At 44.2% G+C, this 23,339-nt stretch overlaps 3 protein-coding genes across 4 annotated transcripts; 2 read left to right on the top strand and 1 right to left on the bottom strand.

Annotated features, from left to right (window-relative positions):
- The first annotated feature begins 171 nt into the window (after positions 1 to 171).
- Positions 172 to 2,279, top strand: LOC131209619 (inhibitor of growth protein 4). 2 transcript variants are annotated; one of them, XM_058202728.1, is made up of 5 exons: positions 172 to 333; positions 388 to 747; positions 823 to 989; positions 1,486 to 1,641; positions 1,730 to 2,279. In XM_058202728.1, the coding sequence occupies exons 1-5, from the start codon at positions 297 to 299 to the stop codon at positions 1,829 to 1,831; spliced, it is 822 nt and encodes a 273-aa protein (XP_058058711.1). In that variant the 5' UTR covers positions 172 to 296; the 3' UTR covers positions 1,832 to 2,279. The 2 variants fall into 2 exon arrangements, with proteins under 2 accessions (XP_058058711.1, XP_058058710.1); XM_058202727.1 differs by having other exon boundaries at positions 823 to 1,028.
- Positions 2,280 to 3,003: 724 nt separating this feature from the next.
- On the top strand, positions 3,004 to 5,214 carry LOC131209430 (serine/threonine-protein kinase RIO3). Its single transcript, XM_058202501.1, has 2 exons — positions 3,004 to 4,549; positions 4,613 to 5,214. Exons 1-2 carry the CDS (start codon positions 3,128 to 3,130, stop codon positions 4,976 to 4,978), a joined length of 1,788 nt encoding a protein of 595 aa, XP_058058484.1. The 5' UTR covers positions 3,004 to 3,127; the 3' UTR covers positions 4,979 to 5,214.
- A 1,164-nt stretch (positions 5,215 to 6,378) lies between these two features.
- On the bottom strand, positions 6,379 to 9,455 carry LOC131207665 (zinc finger protein 286A). Its single transcript, XM_058200287.1, has 4 exons — positions 8,373 to 9,455; positions 6,911 to 7,187; positions 6,733 to 6,833; positions 6,379 to 6,648 (listed from the first exon to the last, which is right to left on the bottom strand). The coding sequence occupies exons 1-4, from the start codon at positions 9,453 to 9,455 to the stop codon at positions 6,379 to 6,381; spliced, it is 1,731 nt and encodes a 576-aa protein (XP_058056270.1).
- Positions 9,456 to 23,339: the final 13,884 nt, after the last annotated feature.

Below are 23,339 nucleotides of genomic sequence, written 5' to 3'. Positions count from 1 at the left end.
ATGAAGAGATTAAGATTAATATGATTCTTCATCTACAGTGAAAAAACTATGGTCGAATTGTGAAAAGAAAACAGTGAAGCTTGACAGCTGCGTTGGGTGTGAACCAAGGTTTAACGCAGAAATGTCAAAGCGTCGTTTTGCATCGCTTTCATTTCGTGTTTACCAGCCCGCAACAAACATAGGACGTTTAATGGCTGCCAACAAAATATCTTAACATTGGTGCATCATTTACTCAACAAGAAGGATAACGAGTGTATTGTTTGTGGTTCCACGAACTGCAGCTTCGAAAATCAATCATGACTTCGGCATTGTATTTGGAGCACTATTTGGATGGTAAGTAGCTGATGTAAACTACCAAACAATGAATACACTGTTACATTTCCGCAGGCTTAGAGCACCTTCCGAATGAGCTGAAGCGCAACTTTACCCTGATGCGTGATCTGGACTCGAGGGCGCAAGTTCTCATGAAATCTATCGACGAGAAGGCTAATGAATTTATGAAGGCCCTGATGAGCTCGAAGGAGAATTTTTCGGACGAGGTCAAAAAGGAAAAACTGCAGGCAATTCAGGATCTCTTCAACAAAGCGAAGGAGTACGGCGACGACAAAGTACAACTGGCGATACAGACATACGAACTAGTGGACAAACACATTCGTCGTCTTGACTCGGACCTCGCACGGTTCGAGGGGGAAATTCAAGACAAAACACTTAATGCGAGAGAAAAATCGGAAGAGAATGTGACAAAGAGTAAGTCCGTTGTGTTGTCGTTACTTGCTGGAAGGATAGAACATTATGTTTACCTCTTTCCAATCTCTCCTTCAGAGGGACGCAAAAAGGTAAAGGACGCTAAGAATGCCGCGAAAAAGAAACGGACGCATTCATCAGAGGACGAAGCGCGGCCGGCTGGAAACGGAGGGGCCACGGCGGCTGGAGTGAACAGCGGCACAACCAACACAAACGGAAAAGGCAAAAACACAAAGAAGCAGAAGGTAAATCAAGAAAAAGAAAGTCGCAAAGGGCAGAATAAGGTAAACTCATATTTTCATCTTATAACATATTTACGTACCGAACATTTTGTGTGCCCAAAAGCTCTCTTTGTAGATGCTGCCTTATTCTTTTAATCATTTCCCTGTTTATTGTACCCATTTTAACTTCAAACAATTCCATATAGCCAAAAAGTTACTCCGCTCAAGCTTCAATTGTTCCTTTATCTTGAATTGCGCTGTACTACCGCCCATATGAAAGTAGATCGTCAAATATTTCAGTTCCTCCCCGCTTTCATAGACAGCCCTGGACGTAGTAGTTAGTTTTTTTATTTCGTGGATTGGATGGAATATTTTCCACTACGAATATATGTGAAGTGTAGCAGTACAGTTTCATTTCATTACGCATGCATGTGGTTTGTAATATTCTGACTAAGCCTTTTTGGTCGCTGTGTATACTGCCCGTTAGAGTGGGGTAAATAATATCGATTTGCCTTTTCAGAAGAGCACTGAAAACGACGACAACGCCCAAGATGGTGGGCATTCAACACCACATCCGAGCGATGTTCTTGATATGCCCGTAGATCCCAACGAACCAACGTATTGCCTGTGTCACCAAGTGTCGTATGGAGAAATGATAGGATGCGATAATCCCGATGTAAGTGGTATTCTTGTGTCAAAGTTTCGCTTTACTTCGACAAGTGGCGAAGATTTTAATGTACCTTCAATCTCTCCATTCTTTGTAGTGTCCGATCGAGTGGTTCCACTTTGCGTGCGTCGGATTGACGATAAAACCGAAAGGAAAATGGTTTTGTCCCAAATGTTCTCAAGATCGCAAAAAGAAATAAGGCAGTCGTCGACACATCCCAATAAGACACACACACAGAGACACACATACACATGGTAGGGAATGCTTCTGAGTTACATTCTTCTGTTGTGTAATAGATTTAGTACTTTCTATTGAAACTGGACGATTATTTCATATAATTCAAAACCCGGATGGTTGACAGAGAAACCGTTATCACGCACGAAGAATGTTTTCTACAAGAAACAATTGATGAACAGATTACGCAAGAGCTGTCCGCGTTCTGTTACAAAAATCCGCATTTCGACCATCATTCGGTTTCAGTGGGGATGATCCCTGAAACATTGAGAAATTGGTTTCAATTAAATTTTAATCTGAAACTTATTTAAACTGAGCACTAGTGATTTTGCGAAAGGCACACTATTGTTGCAATTCAAATGGTGACAAAAGAGTGAATGGAAAAATACGAATGGTTAAATTGTATGAATGCATGAAAAAATAAATGTTTTCTTACCATAAAAATGTCAATTCATTTCAATATTTGTGCAGTAGTGGCCGATCTCCGTCGCGCTGCACCGATTAATTTGTTTCCAAGCGAAAGACGACGAAAGTCAAACAGTCAATCGTCAGCGTATCAAGTTGAGTGCAAAGCTTTAACTTGGTACTTCGTACGGCTCTGCCCATTCTAATGCAATAAACAATAACAATATTTGTACAGTTACTACTTACTTATCCGGCTGCAACCGCCGAGTGGTCTTTGCCTGCTTCAGCAAAAATATAAAACGTGTTTACGTTCGTGTTTTTGGTCCGAGAAAATAGAAATAGAAGAGAAATAAATTGATTTCTGAATATTATTTAGTGTGTTATAAATTAATATTATTAAACAAGTCCGAGGAATTATACTTTTGTGCAGCGATTGATTCTTACTGATTGATTCTTATTGATTGATTCTTATTGATTCTCTTCTTATTATTATTATTGATTCTTCTCCTTTACTTCTTCTACTTTCAACAGTTCTGTTTAGATCAAGCCCAAATTTCAACAGTTGTAGCTGATCATGTTAGATTCGTTAGATTCGGTTTTCAAATAACTTGCATGCAAAAGTAACTTTCGAACTCTAATGTCATTACGAACTTTCGAATTTATTTTATCCCCAACAAAGTAAATGTCATAATTTTTTTCACAAACGTCAATTTCTATTTCGCGACAAGTGATAACAACAAGTGTTGAGGTTAACTAAATTATTTCGCAACATTAGCACTTTATTTGAACTGTACGGAGACATTGGAGATTATTTTACCGCGTAGTGTGCCAAGTTACTAAGCATTTGAGTTCCAATATGTCTTCTCCGTGGGCCAAAGTATTGCCAGTGGAATCAGTTGATCTGCAAGAGATCATGTCTGAGCAATATGCCCGACAATTAGTTGCAACAGAAACTACTTCACAAACATCAGTCAAGGCAAAAACTCCTATCGCAGATCCCATCGCCGTTCCATTACAAGATGAATGCTCAGAGGAACCAGTGGCTGGTTGCTCGCGTTCACTTGTTTCTGGAACAGCCGCCAAAGATCCCTTGCCGGTAGAAGTACTCGTTGCTTTGCAGGAAGCTGATGAAAAGGATTTGGAATCGGATGCGCTAGTAGCACGTTTGCTCCAAGCCCAGTTCGACGCTGAATATGACGAGCAGCTGAAACGCGAAGAGAACCATCGGAATAAGGACTCGAAGGTGAAGGTGTCGTACCGAAACTATCGCACGGTGCCCGAGGAGCTGCTGTACGAAGAGCCTGTTGAAACCCCCGTGGATCCGAAAGCGGACTGGGACCGGTTTGTGACGAATGAAAAGGAGCAAAAGCTGCTACCACGCACTGGATACCGGGTGAATGATGAGGGTGAAAAGGTGACAAAGCACAATCTCGACATTAACGGCCGAAGCAACGCGTGCAAAGTTATGTCGTTTCCGCCGGAATTTTCGACCGGCGATGCGGCCGGCTTCGACATGAAGCTATCGAATAAGGTGTACAATCAATTGAAGACACACTCGAAGAAGGCGACCCGTAAGCAGCATAAGGCGCAAGATCGCCGGGAAAACATTGCAACGGCCGAGATGGGACTGGACGAGCCGACGCGTCTCGTACTGTACAAATGGATCAACAATCAGTTGCTGGAATCGATCGATGGCGTAATTTCGACCGGCAAAGAAGCCGTTATCCTGCATGGTGAAACCGATCCCGATAACCCGAATCGAAGAGAGGACGATCCGGTCCCACCGAAGGAGGTTGCTATCAAGATATTCAGCACAACGTTAAATGAATTTAAGCAACGTGATCGGTACATCAAAGACGACCATCGGTTTGCGGGCCGATTTTCGAAACAGAATGCGCGAACGGTGATCAACATGTGGGCTGAGAAGGAGCTGCGTAATCTGCACCGAATCCGTGCAGCCGGAATACGGTGTCCGGCGGTAGTGTCGTTGAAGAAGAACGTACTGGTGATGCAATTCATCGGGGAGAATATGGTACCGGCACCGAAGCTGAAGGAAGCAACGCTTTCCGCAGCCCAGCTTATACTGGCGTATGACGAAATGGTGGAAATAATGCATACACTTTATAAAGAAGCGCGCTTGGTGCATGCGGATTTGTCGGAATACAACATACTGTGGCACGAGGAAAAGTGTTGGGTAATTGACGTGGCGCAATCGGTCGAACCGAGCCATCCCGGAGCCCTGGAGTTTTTGATGCGCGATTGTGGCAATATCAGCATGGTAAGAGTTTGTAAATCGCTAGTTTTTTTGGTGTTACAATTCGCCTTTTTTCTCCGCCCGCAGTTCTTTACCAAACGTGGTGTTAGTGGAGTGAAGTGTAAGGAAGATTTGTTTTTCGACATCACCGGGTTGGATGCGTTATCGCACAATGCGGCAATTCTCGAGCGAATACATATGAAGGGCGAACCAGCACACGTGATATCCGCTATCGATGACGATACAGCGGAACAGTTCCAACCCAAGCAGTTTCCCTTTGATTTCGCATGGACTAATGTAGAATCTTACCGGAACAAAAGAAAGCAGAAACAATGCGACGGTGGAGAGCGCGCTGGAACGAGCGCAGGATCACTAGGCGCTTCTTGTAGGGCGGAATCGGAGTCAAGTGCGTCAGATGTCGATGCGTTGAAGGAAGAAGCACTGGTTACTTAGAAACTAGTGGTTTTTGAAACCAAAGTTTTTGAAACTAGGAACCAAAAGAAACTCATCCTTCGAAATGAATTCAATACAAGGGTCATGGCGTGGAGTTGCAGTGAAATTAAAATATCGATTTTAAATATATTGCACCAAACCAACCAGATCCTTTTGTGCCCATTTAACTTCTTAAGCTGTCCCTCGTCATAGCCAAAAAGTTACTGTTGTGTTAGAGAATTTCGTTTTCAGTATTAGTTTTTATATCCAAACAGTTGATAAATCACTAAACCAAGTTGGAGAAATCGCTAGCCATCCGTGTCGGTTTTTCTAGAGCTCGTTCGATTTGTGAATGGAAAAGTCGTGTGTTCTATAGCGCTATGTTTAAGAACAGATCGACTAGCCTCACTTGGTGACGTTAAAAATGTTCTTCGCTTTCTGTTGGTAAGGCGAAATTGCGCTGGTATTCCAAGGCTGGCTTAACAAAGCTAGTTATTAATTGATTTAGTTACTGGCCAATACTTCTTCCAGCTGCTCAAGGGCGAAATGTGCTCTGATATGGCAATGATGTGTCTCGCAGGCTGTGACATCATAAGCAATTCTTCAAGTCTCTTGGTAATGGTGCAAAATTAACATCCTTTCTTTTTAGAATCCTTCGTCCTGGAATGCTTAGTTTCTTAATAGCTTGTCCTTTTCGGCCAAATAGGCTGAAATTTGAACGGAAGAATGGAAACTAGGAAGAATATTGCACATGCTGTATCGTAATGGGGCTGTAGTAGTTGATTTTAATCTGAATTCCCCCCAACGAACATGGTACGGTACGGTACGACACCTAAATCCCTTTATAGATTATCGATTTGTCTTTTCATTTCTCAAGTTCTACTTGTCCGTTTGTGATCTGAATTCTGTAAAATATCGGTCGAATCACCTGAGAATTGTATATTAAATGGCGTTAAGAAGCTAGTATCGTTAGCTAATCAAGCTCAAATTTGGTTATGAAACTAAAGTTGTTGCTTGAAATTTAATACATTCACACTTGCCAATTGTTTAACACGGGTGACAATTCGCGTACATGTAAAACTATTCAAGTCTATTTATAAACATTTTAAGGGCTACCATATGAAAAAAAAAATAGATTGGTTAATCTAGGACTCAAACACGTTAACAAACATTTATTATTTAATTTGAAGTTGTATTTCAGCGGGATCAGGTAAAACTGGCAGGATGTGCTGCTGCTACATAAAAATAATTATGATACTTTTGTTCATTCCACGATTGAGTATTTAAATGAAACTTAATTGAGTACGAAATAATTTAGGCAAAGTTTCTCTAAGCGCTTTAAAAATAGCTTTGTAAGTAAGATATCACCGTTTGCTCTTCTCGTTACTTGTCGACTCTTTGAGGCCCGATTTCGCCCCGAATCATATAAACTCTGAATTTGGGGGCTTGAATTGACACTTTTTTGCATGCGTCCTCATGTTGCTGGATTGGGTGAAACTTTGGCCACAGTTCGGATGAGGACACTTGTACGGTTTGTAACCGGTATGGTAGTTGAGATGCGTCTTCAGGTGATGCTTTTTAGTGAACGCTTTCGGGCAGATAGGGCACGCGAATGGTTTGATGCCGGAGTGTAATCGATGGTGCAGTGTCATGTTACTTCTGTCGGCGAAACTCTTGCCACAGACCGTACACTGGATTTGGGAAAAGTCAAAGACAGAAAAGCCATGAGAGAAAGGATTTTCCTGGCGCTTTGGTGCCGAGGACGAGCTTCCTACCTGATACGGTTTCTCTCCCGAGTGGGTCCGAAGATGTTGCTTGAGAAGCATTTTTCGTGAGAAACGTTTTCCACATTCGTTGCACTTGTGTGGTTTGACACCTTCGGAGGAAAGGAATCGATTAACTGGATCGCTTATTTTAACATCTTACGTTGACGGTTATAAACAATATACCCACCAGTGTGAATACGAACGTGCATGTTGAATGCGACTCGCTGGTTGAACGATTTTGGACAGTGAGGACACGAGTACTCCTTCTTGTTTCGATGTATTTTTAGGTGACTGCTGAGATAGCCTTTGTCGTTGAACGTTTTTCCACACTCTGGACATTTGGCCGCAAATTCCTTCGTTCCACGATGCACCGAGACGTGATATTTGTAATTGCGTAGTTGAGAAAATCCCTTTCCGCATTCCTCGCACTCGAAGCGAGGTGTTTTGTGACTTTTCTCGTGTAACTAGTTGGTATAGAAGTGTAAAATTGTTTATGTGTTGCCATTATTTCCTTTGGGGCTTCAATATGCGAGCGAATAATACTTCTACATTAACATCCACATTGAAAAAACATGCATTAACTATAGCTTTGCAATTGCCTTTATGTTGCCTGAACCCACAAGATGCACTACTTATTGCTGATTTACGAATAATAAAGAATCAGCTTGTTTCATCATTAATTTCATCAATTTTTGCGGTCGTAGATTATCCTACTATTGAGGCGAAGTGTCCTGTTCAAAAGATTTGTATTAATGGAATAAGTATATCGAAAGAACTCGATCACAACATTTGATTTTGAGTGTACGATATTTGATTGAAAATTTAACTATATTATTAACGATATTTGATTGAATTTTGATTGAAATTTAAGCAATTCAATTAATACTCTATAGCAACAATTGTTGAAATAAAGTTGTAGCTTAAAATTTTACAAATAAAATCTTAATGACTATTTTACACGATCGCGAGAAGTCAAATTGGCAATGATCATCATTTTCTCTCTTTTACTCTTTCGTTAGTTTTTCTCCGTCGGCATGGTACCAAAAGGAAAAAAACGGCAATCAACCGGGAATTTAGCGGTTCTTTAAGTGAAAGAAGCAATTTGTTTTGCGAAACAGCTTTCAACTAAAAAGCATTTTTTTCCCTTGACTTCTAGTGTAGTGAAGTCACGCGCTAAGGACGAAACAAGTTACTTTTCACCATTCAACCACTCATGATACTAAAGAGATATTCCATTCCTATTTCTTCAGTTGAAAAGATATTATTAAATTAAATCCATCAATCAGGTTTTATTCCATTAACTTCAAATTAGCAATAGTACAGACCATGGGTTTTGCTAAACATAAATGTAACATGTAACGGAAAGAAAAATTCGTCGCACGTATCGTCGAAAATATCGTGACTAAAAAGCTATCGTCTCCGGTCGGGGGCTAATAATTAATAGAAAAGTGTCTTTTGTGTCAAGAATCTCTCACATTACTCACAAAACGCCATTGTACACAAAAAATAACTTAAGTGGTCTGCCAAAGTCTTGATGGATTGGTTTCGCGGTTGAACTTGCTAGTATTGGTTGTGATTTCCAAAATTTGTCACCAGCCGTCGGGATAGACACAGGATACTAATACTATTGCTAGTAGACGAAGACTTACCAGCAGCGTGTCATGGTTGCCAAAAATTTTGTCACAAATCGCACACTGGAACGAGTACTCGGGAAACATCATCGAGCAAAGGCTAGCACCGGAGGCGTCGGACGCTTCGTCGGCGCTCCCCTGGTCGTAGATGCTGTTCTGATTTTCATCGCTTTTCTGCAGCTGGTAAAAGCTGCTGAACAGTGCACTGGCACTAGCCGCGAGGGTACTGGTGGTCGCGGTACTAGCCACCAGTGTGGCGGCATGATGATGCCTTTGTTGCTGCTGTTGGTTCTGTTGCTGTTGCAGCTGTTGTACCGCGGCCAGCGATGCACCCGCCAGGGAAGGTGTCGCTAACGAGGGAAGCAGAGCAGTGGGTGAGGCCGTTGCAGGCGACGGCAACCGTGGCTGTTGCTGATTATGATGGTAGTGAACGGATGATACCGCGGCTGCCGTCGCCGCGGCGGCCGCCGCCGCCGAGGCGTACGCATTGAAAAACCCGACCGGATAGGGATAATTGATAGATAATCTGTTTCGTTCAATTACACTATTATTAGCATACGCGCTTAGCACCACTTTTCTCTCGACTTCCGTTTTGATGAGCGATGAACACGACGACAGTGACGACGACGACGCCGATGACGGTGCAGCTAGTGCAGGACTAGGGACGGGGAAGCCGGGCAGGGAAGGATGCGGAGACGACGCGCCGGGTACCGGAGCCAGGCCGGCCATGAGCAAACCCATGGTCGAGGGCGGTTTGGGGCCAGCGCCGGCGGTGATAAGCTTCGGATCGAACATTAGTGGGCCCCGCGAGCTCCAGGGGTTGTCCAGAACGCGATTCAGAGGCCGCGGGGTTGCTGGCGGGGCAAGCGAAGCAGGTGTTGCGGCACCCTTCGGAAAACTCGGCCGTTGCGGAAGCGCCCTGGGCACGTTCTTCACCGTCTTGGTCGTCGACACCAGCACGCCCTGGTCCGGGACCGCTGCCGGTGGCGGCGAATCCCCGCCCGCCGGCTTCAGCAGGATGTGTTCGATACTGAAGTTGGTGTGCTTCTTGGGAAGCAGGTTCAGATCACTCATTTTGCCGCGATTATCACTAAATCCCATGCTGGGATTCCGAGCGACTGCGCACTGTCTTTCCCGGAAGAACTCGCAGTCTCAGCTTCACCGTCCCGAAAACGAAAGACTTGCACGAAATTTTCACCAGCGACGAACCCTTCATTAGCTACCCGCTATACGACGGTCACTATTTTTCTGCGACCTAACTGAGGCACCGAGATCCGGAAGAGTCGATGGAAGGATACGTCGTTTCCGGTAGCCAGTAGACCGCGCGATCGGAAGGAGCGTCCGCGTGCGCAACCATTAGCGTCAGTTTACGTAGATAAACTGTTTGATTAAGCTCATCCGAAGCATGTGTTAGGCCGCTGACGGTTGTCTTTGCTTCGGTACTATCTTCGGGACCACCTTCTTTGCCATCGTCCGATGGGATGCTGTGCGCTCTGTCTGCCGTTTGCCGGGGCGGCGCTCTGCGGGGACGATGGTTTTATTTCATTCATGTCTCGCCTTTTCTCTCCGGCAGCGAGAAAAACAGAGAGAGAAACAGAGAGAGAGAGAGAAGGAGAAAGAAAAAAGAGAGGGAGAGAGAGAGACCGCGTACCGAGAGTGGAACTCTTGCTCCACTGAGCCGATCTTTGGAGCACACGATGACACTGGTGAAGGAAAACGGTTCGCGCCGGACAAGATGTTCGCGCTTCGGAGAATGATACTTAGTGTGTCAAACCCTTTAATGTTTTTCTTAGTACAAACCTAAAATGATGATAAAGTTGGTTGCTGGAGTTTCGATGATTATCGAGATACATAAATATTAAACTATAGCAGTCGTTATTACCTTAGTCTGGTAGATAAAGCTTGACAACGTATCATCCATAGCTATCGCTAAATTAAGAGAAACGATTGTTCTTTACGAGAATTAACTTTTGTACGAGTGATTTTATAAAAATAATGCTCAACTTCTATGCTCACCAAAAATTGCATTTTTTGAAAAATGTTTCTTCGCCATTCACTAGGACGATAGAGCAGGACACTTTGTTTGCTCTGCACTACTTTGCCTGTCGTGGTTCGTTTGTCATTTTCTCACCTCCAGCATCATTAGCAGCGCTCGAATCACTCGGACATAATGGCCCCATGCTGAGGCCCGAGCCCGAGAGAACCGAATTGAAATGTGTGTCCATCGCGGCTCCCATTGGCGGACGATCGTGGCTGCGGGAGCACTGGCGCAGCTTTCGACTTCGGATCCTATCCTCGGGCCGCGTCTGAATCTGCGATCCCGGCGTCGTGTTCGCGTGCCATCCGTCGCTCGCCGTTGATAACACGCGGACCCAACAGACCATCTGCTTGTGGCCAACAGTCAAACGACGCTTGCGCGCGTTTCTGACCACCTTCTGACTTGGAACATGGTTTGCGTAGGATTTCGAATCGCTTCAGCTGACGGAACGCACATTCTTGCCCGATGATGCCGTTCCCTGGTTGGGATGGATATGAATTCATCCCGGGTGGTGGAAAGGAATGATCAAACTAAAAGTATCGGAAACATGATGTTAGCCACCCCGATGACGAGATCGGTTCGGATTGGTTTTGCGTCGCCCGTTGACCGCAGACAACCCCGTAAGGCTGTCACAGTGCTGTCGATTTGTATATTTTGTGCTGTGTCGTGTCCGGTCCCCAATGGACGCCCAACGGGAAAACATCAAAATGAATCGATCCATCGGACACTCTGGTTTTTTTTTTCTTCGTTGAACCGTACCACAAATACGAATGTGGGTTTTATGGACTTTCTGATTAATAAAAGAATTCAACCCCATTCGGATCACCGCTTCGGCTCGATCGTTTTGCATATTTTCATTGATCTATGATCTCATTTTGATGTTATAATTTTCCCCGAACAGGCGGTCCACGGGGCGAAAATGAGTGCGAGCGTCGAGTGACATTTTGAACGGCATGTTCGCAGCAGAGCCTTATCTTTAGTTCAACAATAAAAAGTAACCGAGACGACGGCCACGCGGTTCGACCACACGTAGTCGACTCCATAACTCATCAAATTTTATGTCACCTTCCTGCGGCTGACTGCTAACGGAATGTTTTTCAATATACACAAATACGATGAAAGAAGCTTTTTAAGTGTCGCTCCGCAGACCTCTGTAACCGTATACTCGGGTAGAAGATTGAGAGCTCCATCGCATAGTTGGGTTGTGATGGTCGAACGTCTGAAAAATTAATAAATTTCCAATGAATAACAACTAGGCGGGAGCTGCTCTAACGTTAGACAGGCAAACATGGAACTAGTGTGCCAAATTTATGGCCGTCCATCGGCTCCCCGAACGTAACGACCAAATTAAAGTCCGATTTCAATATTCCATTTAATCACGGTGTCCAAAGAGTGAGCTCCCAATCCTGCAACTGGTTATACGATAGCGCGTCCGATGACGGGTGTAAAACGGAATGACCACTATAAATAAGTGATAAGCCGCGGGTCGGATTCTAGCTGCTGCGCTGCGCAAGCTCCCGGTCCTCCGGGTGCACGGAAGTGAGAAGCCGGAGTGCTGGCACAGGTGTCGGAAAAGCTATTCCTGGTGCGATATGCAAATGTCGCTTTTTCCCAACCACAAACAACACACATGTTCGAAGGAAACAAACTGATCGTGAACGAAATCGAAGAACTTCTACTAACAAACCTCGTGTTCGTCATCTTCAGCTTCAAAAATGATGACTAAATGTGCACTAACTTTGTCGGTAAAGATGTGTTCAAGTTGGGTAAGATATTTTTTAATCCTCATCTACATTCTACGAAATTCGAAAACAGTATAGAATAAAAGTAAAACCAAATATCAGTGCTTATGATCTGTCGGGTTTGCAGGGCTTTTGGTGATAGCAGAAAGGGTGATCGTCAACTGGAGAGAAATTCCTTAAAGTGGTTACCCGATGCCAACGCTGCCCGAAAAGTTTTGGAATTGCCATAATGACCGTAGCGTCACCTAAGCTATGCGCCAGAAGTAGCAAACGGTAATTTGTATATCTAGTAGCAAAACTCAATTTATTGCCCATATCGTTGCGTTATCGAATATCCTAACGATGGAATTCATAATCAACAATCCGTCCGTCGATGGAACGTTCACCAAGTTCCGCAGCTAACCGCGAGGCCCACTTGCGCTGCAAAGACATCGCAGAGGATCAGTTTTCCCTCGAATGACAATTTGCTAGACGGTAGACGGTTGTTTAGGATTTTTGCCTAAACTTACGACTTACGACCGTAACCGAATTGATAGCGTTGAGATCGACTGAAACTTGCACCGTTCCGAGAGTCCGAATGTTGAAGACTTTCCGATTTCCGTTTGGTGGTCTGTCGCTTTGGACGAATGGCAATATCAAATTTCACAGCTGACGAAGCGCGAAAACGAAACCCCCATTAAGAGTAGACACCGAAACCTATGGTCAGAGCGTTTGGGATGTCGAACCGCGAGGATGTTAATGAAACAATTTTGTCACCTTTCTTTCGGTAGGCCAAAAGAAACCCTGACCTATTGAGGGTTCCGAATTCCGCGTCAGCACCGTGCCAAACAATAACGCGCACTGTTGGCATCGGTGTCGGGGCTCGTCAAATGCTCATCCCATCTACTCCGGGCCGACTCCACATACTTTCACTTTCTGGGAGGCCTCACTGATCCGTCAAACGCTGTTTCAAATGCCGACTAAATCAGGAGTCGCATACTGTTTTAGTGTTTTCTTTCTTCTTCAATGCATTCTGCAAACGCACATGCGTATTTTTGGCTCTCATATTAAGGTTCGCACGGGGTCTTGTGGCATTGTAGACCGCAAGTTTGAACCGGAGAACAATCGTGCTTATTGTGTTATCTCTTGTGTGTGAGGCTCTCTCGGTCTAGTGAATTAATTCCCTCAAAAATAGCTGTCCGACGAAAAGTTATTAGGAAATTCGATAATGACAAACAAATTGCGAAACCACTGGTAGATATAGAATAAAGGGCTTTAAGCCAATTAAAATTAATTAATTTTGTTTCAAATGGCTGCGAATAATTTGCGATCACTGTATTATTGTGAAACATGTTGGTGATTGTTCATTAGCAGTAGGTGTTTGTTCATGTTCTTGGCAGTAGCGCATTCGGCCGATTTAGTTTTGAGTACATTTTCGATTGTATTTGGCCCTATTTCGGCAATAGCAACTTGAATTCGGGTCTTGGCTCGGCTGTATGGCACGTAGCGCCGTCCTGTTGAAACCAAATGCCGTCCAAGTTTTCAGCCTCAAATTCGAGGAAAAATTAATCAGCCAAAATCGAATGAGAATGACGAATGAGTTGACGACCTACCACTTTGGAAATAGATTTTTCAAGTTTTGCAATCTTCTGCAACCAAAATTGTATTTTATACATAAATGGCATGAATTAACCTTTCAAATAAAAGTTCAAGCATCGAGAAATATGAAGCCGTTTTTTTTATAACCAAATAAAGAGTTTGCGCTTGTTTGACCGCTTACCATGCTTCAAGGTACTGTTAAAAACTCAAAATGAAACCAGCTATAGCAGCATTACCCAATAAATCACTTCCGTCAATAAATTGATTCCGTCAAATGATTCAATGCCTCGTGGCATAACATATAATTTAAATAGATTTAATTCGAAACATTTTCATTTAAATCATTTTGATACCTTAGACTTATTAAATAGCTGGTGGCAAGGTGGAATATTTTTGTACTATTATATAATCAAGCATTTATGTCGTATAAAGTTCCAATTTAATAAAACAAAATTGATTCCGTGGATGAGGACGAAGATTTTAGCGGCATAAAAAGACGTTCTGAGGCAGTTGAACTTGAATCTACTTGGCATGTTCTGAATTGGCAAATAAACAAAAACTACCCCAAAATGATCTATCGATCAGTGAGATTATGCAAATACAGATTATTGGCTGAACGCCTCTTCTACCTGTGGTGTGTCCAGCTGTGCGTCGGTGTGGTGCTGCTCAAATGTGCGACAGCAGCTGTCATACGGCACCATTTCGCCCCCGGAAACGCGTCCGTGTACGACCGAGCATTGCTGGTGATGCCCCACCCGAGTGCCTTCACTATAATCATGAGTATTTTATGGAACCAGCGTGAGTCCAGTGCGCTTCAGCCGATCGTCGAAAAGCGTCTCAGGTACCGCGCGTTCAATCAATTAGCACCGTAGCCAGGCCTGACCATACCGGACAGTGTTGGCTCGTAGAATGCGTTCTCTAAACTATCCTAAACTATCTTCAAAGTAGGCGAGGCCGATTTAAAATATACTCACAGCCACACATACGATGTTGGTGGCATCTCCTCTTGGCCTTGCCGCCTCGTGTGACATGCGTCGACCAATGTGTTGGAACCATTAAATTATGAATATGATACTACTGTAGACACAGCAGGCTTCTGGCCACCCTTGCCGTGGCCCATTGTTGAGCACTGTGGATATGTTTATTTTATTGAATTCCGCGGATGATTGGCTCCGATCATGATGCCGATCCGATCTCTCTCTCTCTTCCGCTTCGTTGCGCGCGGCTTCCTTCATCACTTCGGTACCTTTTTCCCATTTTCCCCACTTTCCAATCGACCAGCAGCTTTAACATTATTATTATTACTATTATTACTATCGTTATGGTGGGCAGCCGCGCGGCCGGAGAATCGTGGTTGGTGGTATCGGATGTCGAATTCTGCTGACACCCAAGACGATTTTTGTCACCTTTCCGTCAATCCGCCGGCCGGCCTGCCTGCCGGGTGTGAAGTAAAGGTTTTTGGGAGGAAAATCTTAAAGTGTCGCCGGCGGCAGCGACGTATGATAAAACATTTTCGTATACCGCTGGGTCGAAACCGTCGTTAGTGCCAGCTTGGCGTCGAATGCTGGGCCCCCGATGTGCTTAGCATCGAATTTATGAAGACTATTTGCATCGAACGGCAGTCAGCGGCGGTTGTCGGCGGTTTGCCCATGCTATAGACTTGCTTTCCGCCAGAAAAACAAACAATCTAGAGTTAAGAAGGAGACTATCTGGTGGTTTCGGTAAAAATTACCATTTTTAAAACCCAGCCGTAGGTCAAAAAATGGTACTCATTGCTACAGCTGTGTAAGTTGAATAAACTGTGCATAGTTTGTGGTAAATTTGCGGTACATAGTTGTTTAGGGTATTCTTCTTAAATTTAATAGGAACAATTAAGAGTTGGCGCTGCTAGGTCATCCGTCCGCCGATTTATCGGTTTCTATGCGAAAGACGTTAGTTTGAACCTTGGTAGAGCTTCAGCTTGAGTAGTTTAAGTCCAAGTCGCTGGATCTGCCGGTTCTTACAATAATTATTGTAGAGAAAACAAATAGGCATCGGGGTCATGAATAGTGGAATCATTCGAAGAAACTCTAGTCCCCAAAGACAGTAGGGTAACTAAACAGTAGTACCGAAAAGAATGTACCCTAAATTGGTTGATGTGCGGGGGTCAAACGAGAAAAGCCACGTAACACATAATTTAAAAAGATTTAATTTGAAATATTTTAATTTTATTCATTTTGATACCTTATACTTATTAAATCGCTGCAATCCCAATGAGGAATATCTCTGTAGTCTTATGTAGTCCAGTATTTATGTCTCCAAGTTTAAATAAATTTAAAAAAAATCAAGCAAGTAGCAACTAATGCATGACAGAGAAGAAGTACGACGACAGCTGATAATCTTTTTTTTAATCATAGAAGAACGGACCGAGTCTTGTTTATTGTAATAGTTGATAAACACAAAATAGCTGGGATACACAAAAATATAGTCTAATTTTATTTTTAATTTATAATTTAATTTAATTTTACTTTATACGTAAAAGCCGAATCCGACCGAACGTTAATCAATTAAACGTTTAATCAAGCGTTAATTATACGTCACATTCTGTTGAGCTTTTATAAAAAATCTTTTAAATATACTTATTATTTGAATCTTTAAAATTCATATCTATGACCATTTGACGTTCTTCATTGGTTAGTTTACGAGCAATTACAATTAGCCAATTTACAAGCAAGTGATTTTTCTTCCTTAATTCTGCATTTTTAAAAAATAGGATCTTTCTTAAAATTTTTGGACAATTTAGGGATTTTAATAATAGAATCTTTTTGCAACCTTTACATAATGTTTAGTTTAAAAAATTACTAGTTTATTTAATATGCCAACAATAAACGTAATGTCAATTTTTAATGTTTTGGCTTGCGGTTTTGTACTTAGAGTCTGTGTAAAGCGTAAAGTTTGTGTAGAATACTTCATCGGTTTCAGAAGTAACGCTAGCAGCTACTAACTCCATTGACACTCTGTCCGCTGCTCATTCACAAACGGTTAAACAAATTCCGACCAACAGGAAAGGTTTTCCATTTGCTACATTAGCAACATAGGCCCCGTAACGTGCCCCGAGACACTCTACCAATCTGCACGATCGAGTAACTAAATCCTTCGTCCCTTTTGCGCGATATGTTTGATGTTTATCAACAGCGGGCACAACCAACCACCTTTAGGTGGTTCCAACCGTTTCAAGTTTCGCCAACCCAGCTAGGCGCCACAATTTGTCAGACCCTCCGCTCTACATCATGGCCCCTAATTATGCTCCTGATTGCCTGACCCCCATGCCCTCTCTCTAGCATCGTACTTTGTTGCATCGCATCGTTCCAGGACTTTGCAGGTCCCGAGCCCCGAGTTGTTTTAATCATTTCTTATTTTCACGCAAAACACGAAACGGTCGTCAAAACAAAACACGTGGTCCCCGTGAAATCATTTGTCATACTCCAACGAGTCCGCCGCTGCGATCGTGAGGTGTGTCTGGCCAACATTGGCTGGGAAGCAGGATCCATCCTAGGGGCCGGTTCAACGACAACTGCACGACAGTCGCAGACTGTCGCCGCAGAATCTATGCAAATTGCCCTGTCCATGCGCATGCCGCGCAACTGTACTTTGTCAATCAAGCCAACAGAATGATGAGCCGATGACGAGATGACGCCAAGAAACATTGTCTTGCAGCGGGAAGTTGGCACACGGTAGCATCGGGGAGCCGCCTCGGCACAGGCACAGGACGCTCTGCCATTAGGGTGTAATTAAATTAACGACAGAAACTTTAATGAGCTCCAACTTTGCTGGGTACATTAATACGGTTGTGAGGTAAAATTATTTGTTTACACACCCAACAGCAGACCCTTCCTGGCACACGCCAGGGTCACTCGACCAGATTCCCGCCTCGCAGCCGCTGGTGACACAAATCATCGCCGTCGCAGCGCCCGAGACCCGAGACCACGCAAATGATTGATTACCGATCGTTCCATAAATCAGCCATCCACCGGTGGTCCCGGTGGAAGGCTGGGTAGTGGATCTCATGTCTTATCAATTGGCGAATCTCCGCCCCGGATTATGTTGTCTGGGCGTCTAGGGCCACCAAGGGGCTCGATCGCGCCACATCGCTAATGAACAACCTGTCCCCGCCGGGACGGACCTCTTGGAGCAAAGGTGCAACAATGATGAACGGCAATCGTCATCCCTGGGTGCTGGCCACCTCTCGGAACCGGTTCCGGGCGCGCAGGGCTCTAGTAATTGCGCCGAAGGACGGCGGACAAACCACTAGGTGGCGTGCGCGCGCACACACGCCTGTATTCAAATACGCGCGAGAAAAGGTAACTTGTTCTAGGAGGGAAACCTTGTCCAGCCCCGGGGGCGAAGATGGGGCCACTCAGCCCCGCAACACGGTCCGGTCCGGTCGCCAGAGTTCGGAGTAGAACCTGTGAATGAAACGATAATTACGACCGATCGGTAATTGCTTTCGGGATCAATTACAATAATTTATATCATCACTTGCCATTAACGCCACACGGTAAATGAGTATCGAAGTACAAGTCTATCGGTCCGATGCCGATCGAGTCCGATCGACGGCTCAGGAAGAGTAGTAGCACGCCAGAACCACTTGCAACTGCAGAAAGGGTAAATTAAGGAGTTGAGGATATGCCAAACGGAGGATGCACGACCCCGTTCTCGGCGGCGTTGATGATCGAGCTTGGTTTCCTGCGAACCAAAGGGGGGGGTCGATCGCTGGAATCAGGAGGGAAGTTTTTAAATGGCAGCTCTATCTGAGAACAGCAGTCCTTCTGATTGGTTCAGTTGGTGCTGATTGGTTCAGGTGTGACTGCTGGTGGAGACGACTTCATGAAGCACCGTCGACAATGCGCCGGGATGATGTCCCGGGCAGGCGATCATCAGGGAAGTCGAGAAGTCGGTCGGAAGTGTTATGAAGAACCGTTGATCATGCAGGGGTTTCGTTTTGCACCTGCCGATCATTGGTGGCGCTAGTGTAAGACGTCACAATAAAATGCAAATTAGATTCGTACACGTTATATTCGTCACTTGGTTCTGGGTTATAAGATTTTTTAATTAAAGAACATCACTCTAATATGGCTAACTAATATACGTAATATTAATATACTCTAACATGGAGTAACTATACGTATACGTAAGTATACGAAAGCAGATAGATTTTTTAACTTCTCCGTTCTTATACATATTGGTTATTTTATTTAGGTGACCTTGAAGATCGCAAAAATCCATACAATACTTCACGGAATATTAATAATAGTTGATGTTGGAAGTTAATCTTTCGGCATTTACGTTTTCATTGAGGTGGAATATACTGGAAAATTATTTTATGTTCTATTTTAATTAAAAGCATATAGGCATATAGGTGCTTATAGGTCATTTGCAGCACCTAATAACCTTAGTTTAAGTTCGAAGCTTGTAGTTTTCAATTTTTCACACCAATTTCATTTGTTTTGCTCGACAATAGAACAACTAGAGCACATGTTTCAAATTTTTGAACATTAATACCGTGATTTTTTACATGTTTTCATATTCAAAATGCAAAATTAAAGCTGAGAAACGCATGGTGAAGAATTCACATGGCATTATGCTGTTTCTCGGCTTGTAACATGGCAGAACCCTCTAAATATTGCAAGTTAACTAATGAATAACGTAAATTAGTTATTAATTTGAACATTACAAATAATCGGGATATTGCGCGTATTTTCGACATAAGCGAGCAAGCAATCGGCAGCAATAATCAAGCTTTATGAAAATGTAGGTCGTATTCATCATATTAAAGCTTGTGGCAGCGAAAAATAAGCTGGCCAGAACTTGATGAAAGCAAAAACATTCATGAAGGAAGAAGTCTTATTGGTGAAGATTTCTCCGCACCACAGGATATTGTGGCTTGTTGTCCGCAATCAACAATCCTAAAATAGTCATGCAATATCTCGCTGATGATAACATCAAGAATTTAAGTTATTAACATGTGGTTATTCATGAACCTTGGAATATGCGAAAGAAACCACTCAATCAAAACAATCTGTATTTCCTCGTATTTCCTAAAATCTTTTGTGTTCTACTAAAGTTATTTTCGCCATCCACTGTATCTGCCGCAGTGCATTTCCAGTGTGAACCAAACTATGTATGAAACTGGTACGTCTAGTGTACATGTACCTCATATCAAATGTTTAATAAACTACCGTATTCACAGGCCAATAAAGCACACCCTAGAAGGGAAGTCGATTGGAAGGAAAATGGTCTCGTTTGCTGCTCTACTTGACCTCGTGTGGCCAGGAAATGGGTAACAGCACCACCAACAGGTGTGGCGGTTTCGCTGGAAAATGTAATGATGGACAATCAAGTCCGAGGCTGATCAGATGTTATCTTCAACTCCGTAGTTCATCAACAGTTTCTACATGCAGCACAAGTGAACTGGGGCCGCGTTTCCCAGGCAGACGACGTTGAGATGCGTTTTCAGCTAATCGGGATCACATTTGGTTGTCTTAGCAGTTCACGATGCTTTAGGGTGCAGCAGAGTAAAGACATGGTAAAGATCATATCTTCGGCCAGCAGCAGCCTCAACCCTAGAGGAGATCTTAGGGCCCCCAGAACGGTTCAACAGTGCAGGACCGCGTATGGAAAATGGTGCCTGGGCACATTCAACGTCCTGAGGGTATTCGATCTCATGTTTCAATTAGCCGACTGGACCTACGTGTAGCAATTAGGTCTAATTTTGAAGCTGTTAAAAGATTCCTAGTACCTTTGCGCGAGATACAATCTGCTGGCCAATGCTTCCCAATGATGAGCTTTATTCCCGTGGCCGTGTTTGATCACCCCGTTTTACGTTCCCGTTCGTTTTCGGGCTCGCGACAAGGAATGGAATTTAATTGCTCTGCTTCTGCTTTTGGTCGCTAATCGTTGGGGAGCTGGGCTCTCCCTGACTGGCGTGCGAACACCCAACGAAGCTTGATCGTTATGGATACCGTTCAACACCTCAGCAGTGTAAACCCGAAACGATGTTCTTCTTGGTTCCCGGTAATGTCCAAGAAGCCGCCTGCTTCACGATCCACAGGAGCTTCTACGTGAAGCCGTTTTTTCCGGAAATACACAAACACGCACTCTAAATTCGAGCACCTCCCAGGGACGGGTTCAAATGTCACCTGGTTTGTGGACGATAAAAGTAAACGTACCACAGGCCAGTCTAATTATGGGAAAAGGGGACGCCAAATCGAGGTTCATGTTAGGTGTTGTTTTGATGTCCCCACGAAGCAGATGGGTTTTTGGGCTGGCAGTCCCGGTGAAATAGATCCATTCCGAAGAGACCGGTATCGGACCGGACCAGCCCAGTCGACCACCCCGGGGAGAAACGTGTCAAAAGGCGTGTTTAATGCTAGTTTATAATATCACTTCATTTTCGATTGGCTTTGATAGCGAACGATGTCAGGGTCTGCTCTGGGACCGTTCACAAAAGTCAATCAAATTATGCAAATATCATCTGTTTATCAAGAGATTTCGCTCGAGCTACACATTATGTGGACCACGGGCTGGATGGCTTATTGTGGAATCAGGTGTGACTTACGTGGATCGAACCGGGTACAGGGTGGTCAGATGACCGTAAGAAGTAGGCGTAGAATAGTGAGTTTCAATTTTAATATAACCCACGGATAGTATCAAAAAATTTCGGTGGGACTATTTCAAGGTTCTGCTTAATATTGTAAAGAGGGCCAAACTGAAACACCCTGTAGTGCAACGGCCGGCACTGTTCTGAACCTTTTCGAACACCTCCGACTAGTTTTCTCGGGTTCCAATTTTTCCCACTCTTCCTCACTCTCACTTCCTCACTCTGCTGCGGCTGCGGTGGGTCTGCGCGTCCCCAGGATTGGCCGCCCGAGATGTCAAGTTTACGACGCGGCGCAGAAGAGCGTTTTGACTTGACGCGAACGGGACAATAAATTGAGAGATTTATGCTCGTAACGAAACCCGAAATATCGTGCCACAATAACGCACGCCGCAATGGCCGCGTACAGGGATGCACTAAAAACACATACCTCGATGATGTTCTCTGTCCGCCGTTAGTCGAAACCTCGATCCCGTCCGTTCTGTTGATCTTTTTCGGCCTCATGGCGGTCCATTCGTGTGTGGTGTGGACCATTTCCATTCAAATTCGGACCTTAATGTCTCACCGGCGCGGCCTATCTCTGACGCGTCCGGCGCGGATATGTTGCGCTGGCGGACCGACCGGGGCGGTGGTCGCCCACTTACCGACCGGCCGTCATAAATAATAGATAAATATTAACGAAACTATTTTCAAATTAAAATATTTACCATTTATCGGAGATCCCGTATCCCGCGGCTTCCTGCTGCCGGGTTGTGTATGTGCAAGCATCATGCGTGAATAATGAACTTTTCGAAATGTGAGGAATCAAATTCAATTCAATTTGAATAAATAACATATATTTAACGGAAGGTGACAAATTATTCCGCGGGCCGCACAAGTTGAAGGAAGCGGTACCCTTAACTCGGTCCGCCAGCTCTCGCTGAATGCAGGTCGGTTTTTGGCAGAAGTCGGAGCGGAAGTTCTCGGATCGCTGGACTTGACCCTCGGGAACCCGATGTTAGTAAAGCGATTTTTTATGTAAATTTATCTCACGACTGGCGTTCCTTTTTCTTGTTAGGACTTTTTTCGCCTTATTCACGCGTGCGATCCGCGATGCTAAATAGACCGACGATGCTAGAGTCTTGTGAAGTGAAACGGCGTGAATCAGTGTGATCCGTTTTGCTGCATCGAAACTGATGATGGCACACGAGCAGCCGAGCTTTGGACCGAAGCCACCGAAGCATATGCGGGTGGCCATAAATTACTGTACAGTTTGGTTTTCTTTTTCCGAGTTTCGTGGCGTGGCGTTTCGGTGCTACCTCCTAGCTGGTCCCATTTGCGGTTAATCGCTATTATAAATTTGACATCATCGGTGACTGCGCTGATGCTGGCTTTGGCTTTGGACACCCCGACACCTACTGGAACGGAACCGATGATTCACTCGGGCCGGCCGGCAGGAACCTAGGTGACAGATGGATTAGCTCACGCCGATGGATGGAAAGCTGATTCGAGAAGATCGTGAGCGAGCGATGGCCGCTCGCGGCATGTGGGAGAGAAAGTGCCCTAGCCGATTGAGGAGCGCGAAAAATTCAAATCAACCCGATTCCTGATTACGATCTGCTCGGGCCGGAAAACGGATTGCGGTTAATGTCGTCAATCAAAACGATTACGTCGGTGCCGATGGGTGATTTGAATATTTTAACCCGACGGAGTGAGAAATACCGCTCAAGAAAATGGGGACTAAGCGAGGTAGCATAAATCTGCTTGATGAATCATCGCAGGACGCTTCTGGTGCCAAAACGGCATGGTGTTTCTTTTCACACGTTTTTGTTTTTATTCCTTGTCCACACTTCCAATTATATTAATTGCTGTCTTCCGAATTTGAATAAAAATGATCGTATTATGTATATTTGTGTTGCGTTGAAATCGAAGGGACTACTTTCATTATGCTAATGTCAGTTCTGGGTGGAAACAAATGTGTTGAGTTGATTAGCTGAAATAGAAACGCAACA

Source organism: Anopheles bellator, chromosome 2 (assembly GCF_943735745.2).
Source record: "Anopheles bellator chromosome 2, idAnoBellAS_SP24_06.2, whole genome shotgun sequence".
Lineage (NCBI taxonomy): Eukaryota > Metazoa > Arthropoda > Insecta > Diptera > Culicidae > Anopheles > Anopheles bellator.
Note: the sequence above shows the minus strand (reverse complement) of the source record. Positions and strands in the feature narration are given on the sequence as shown.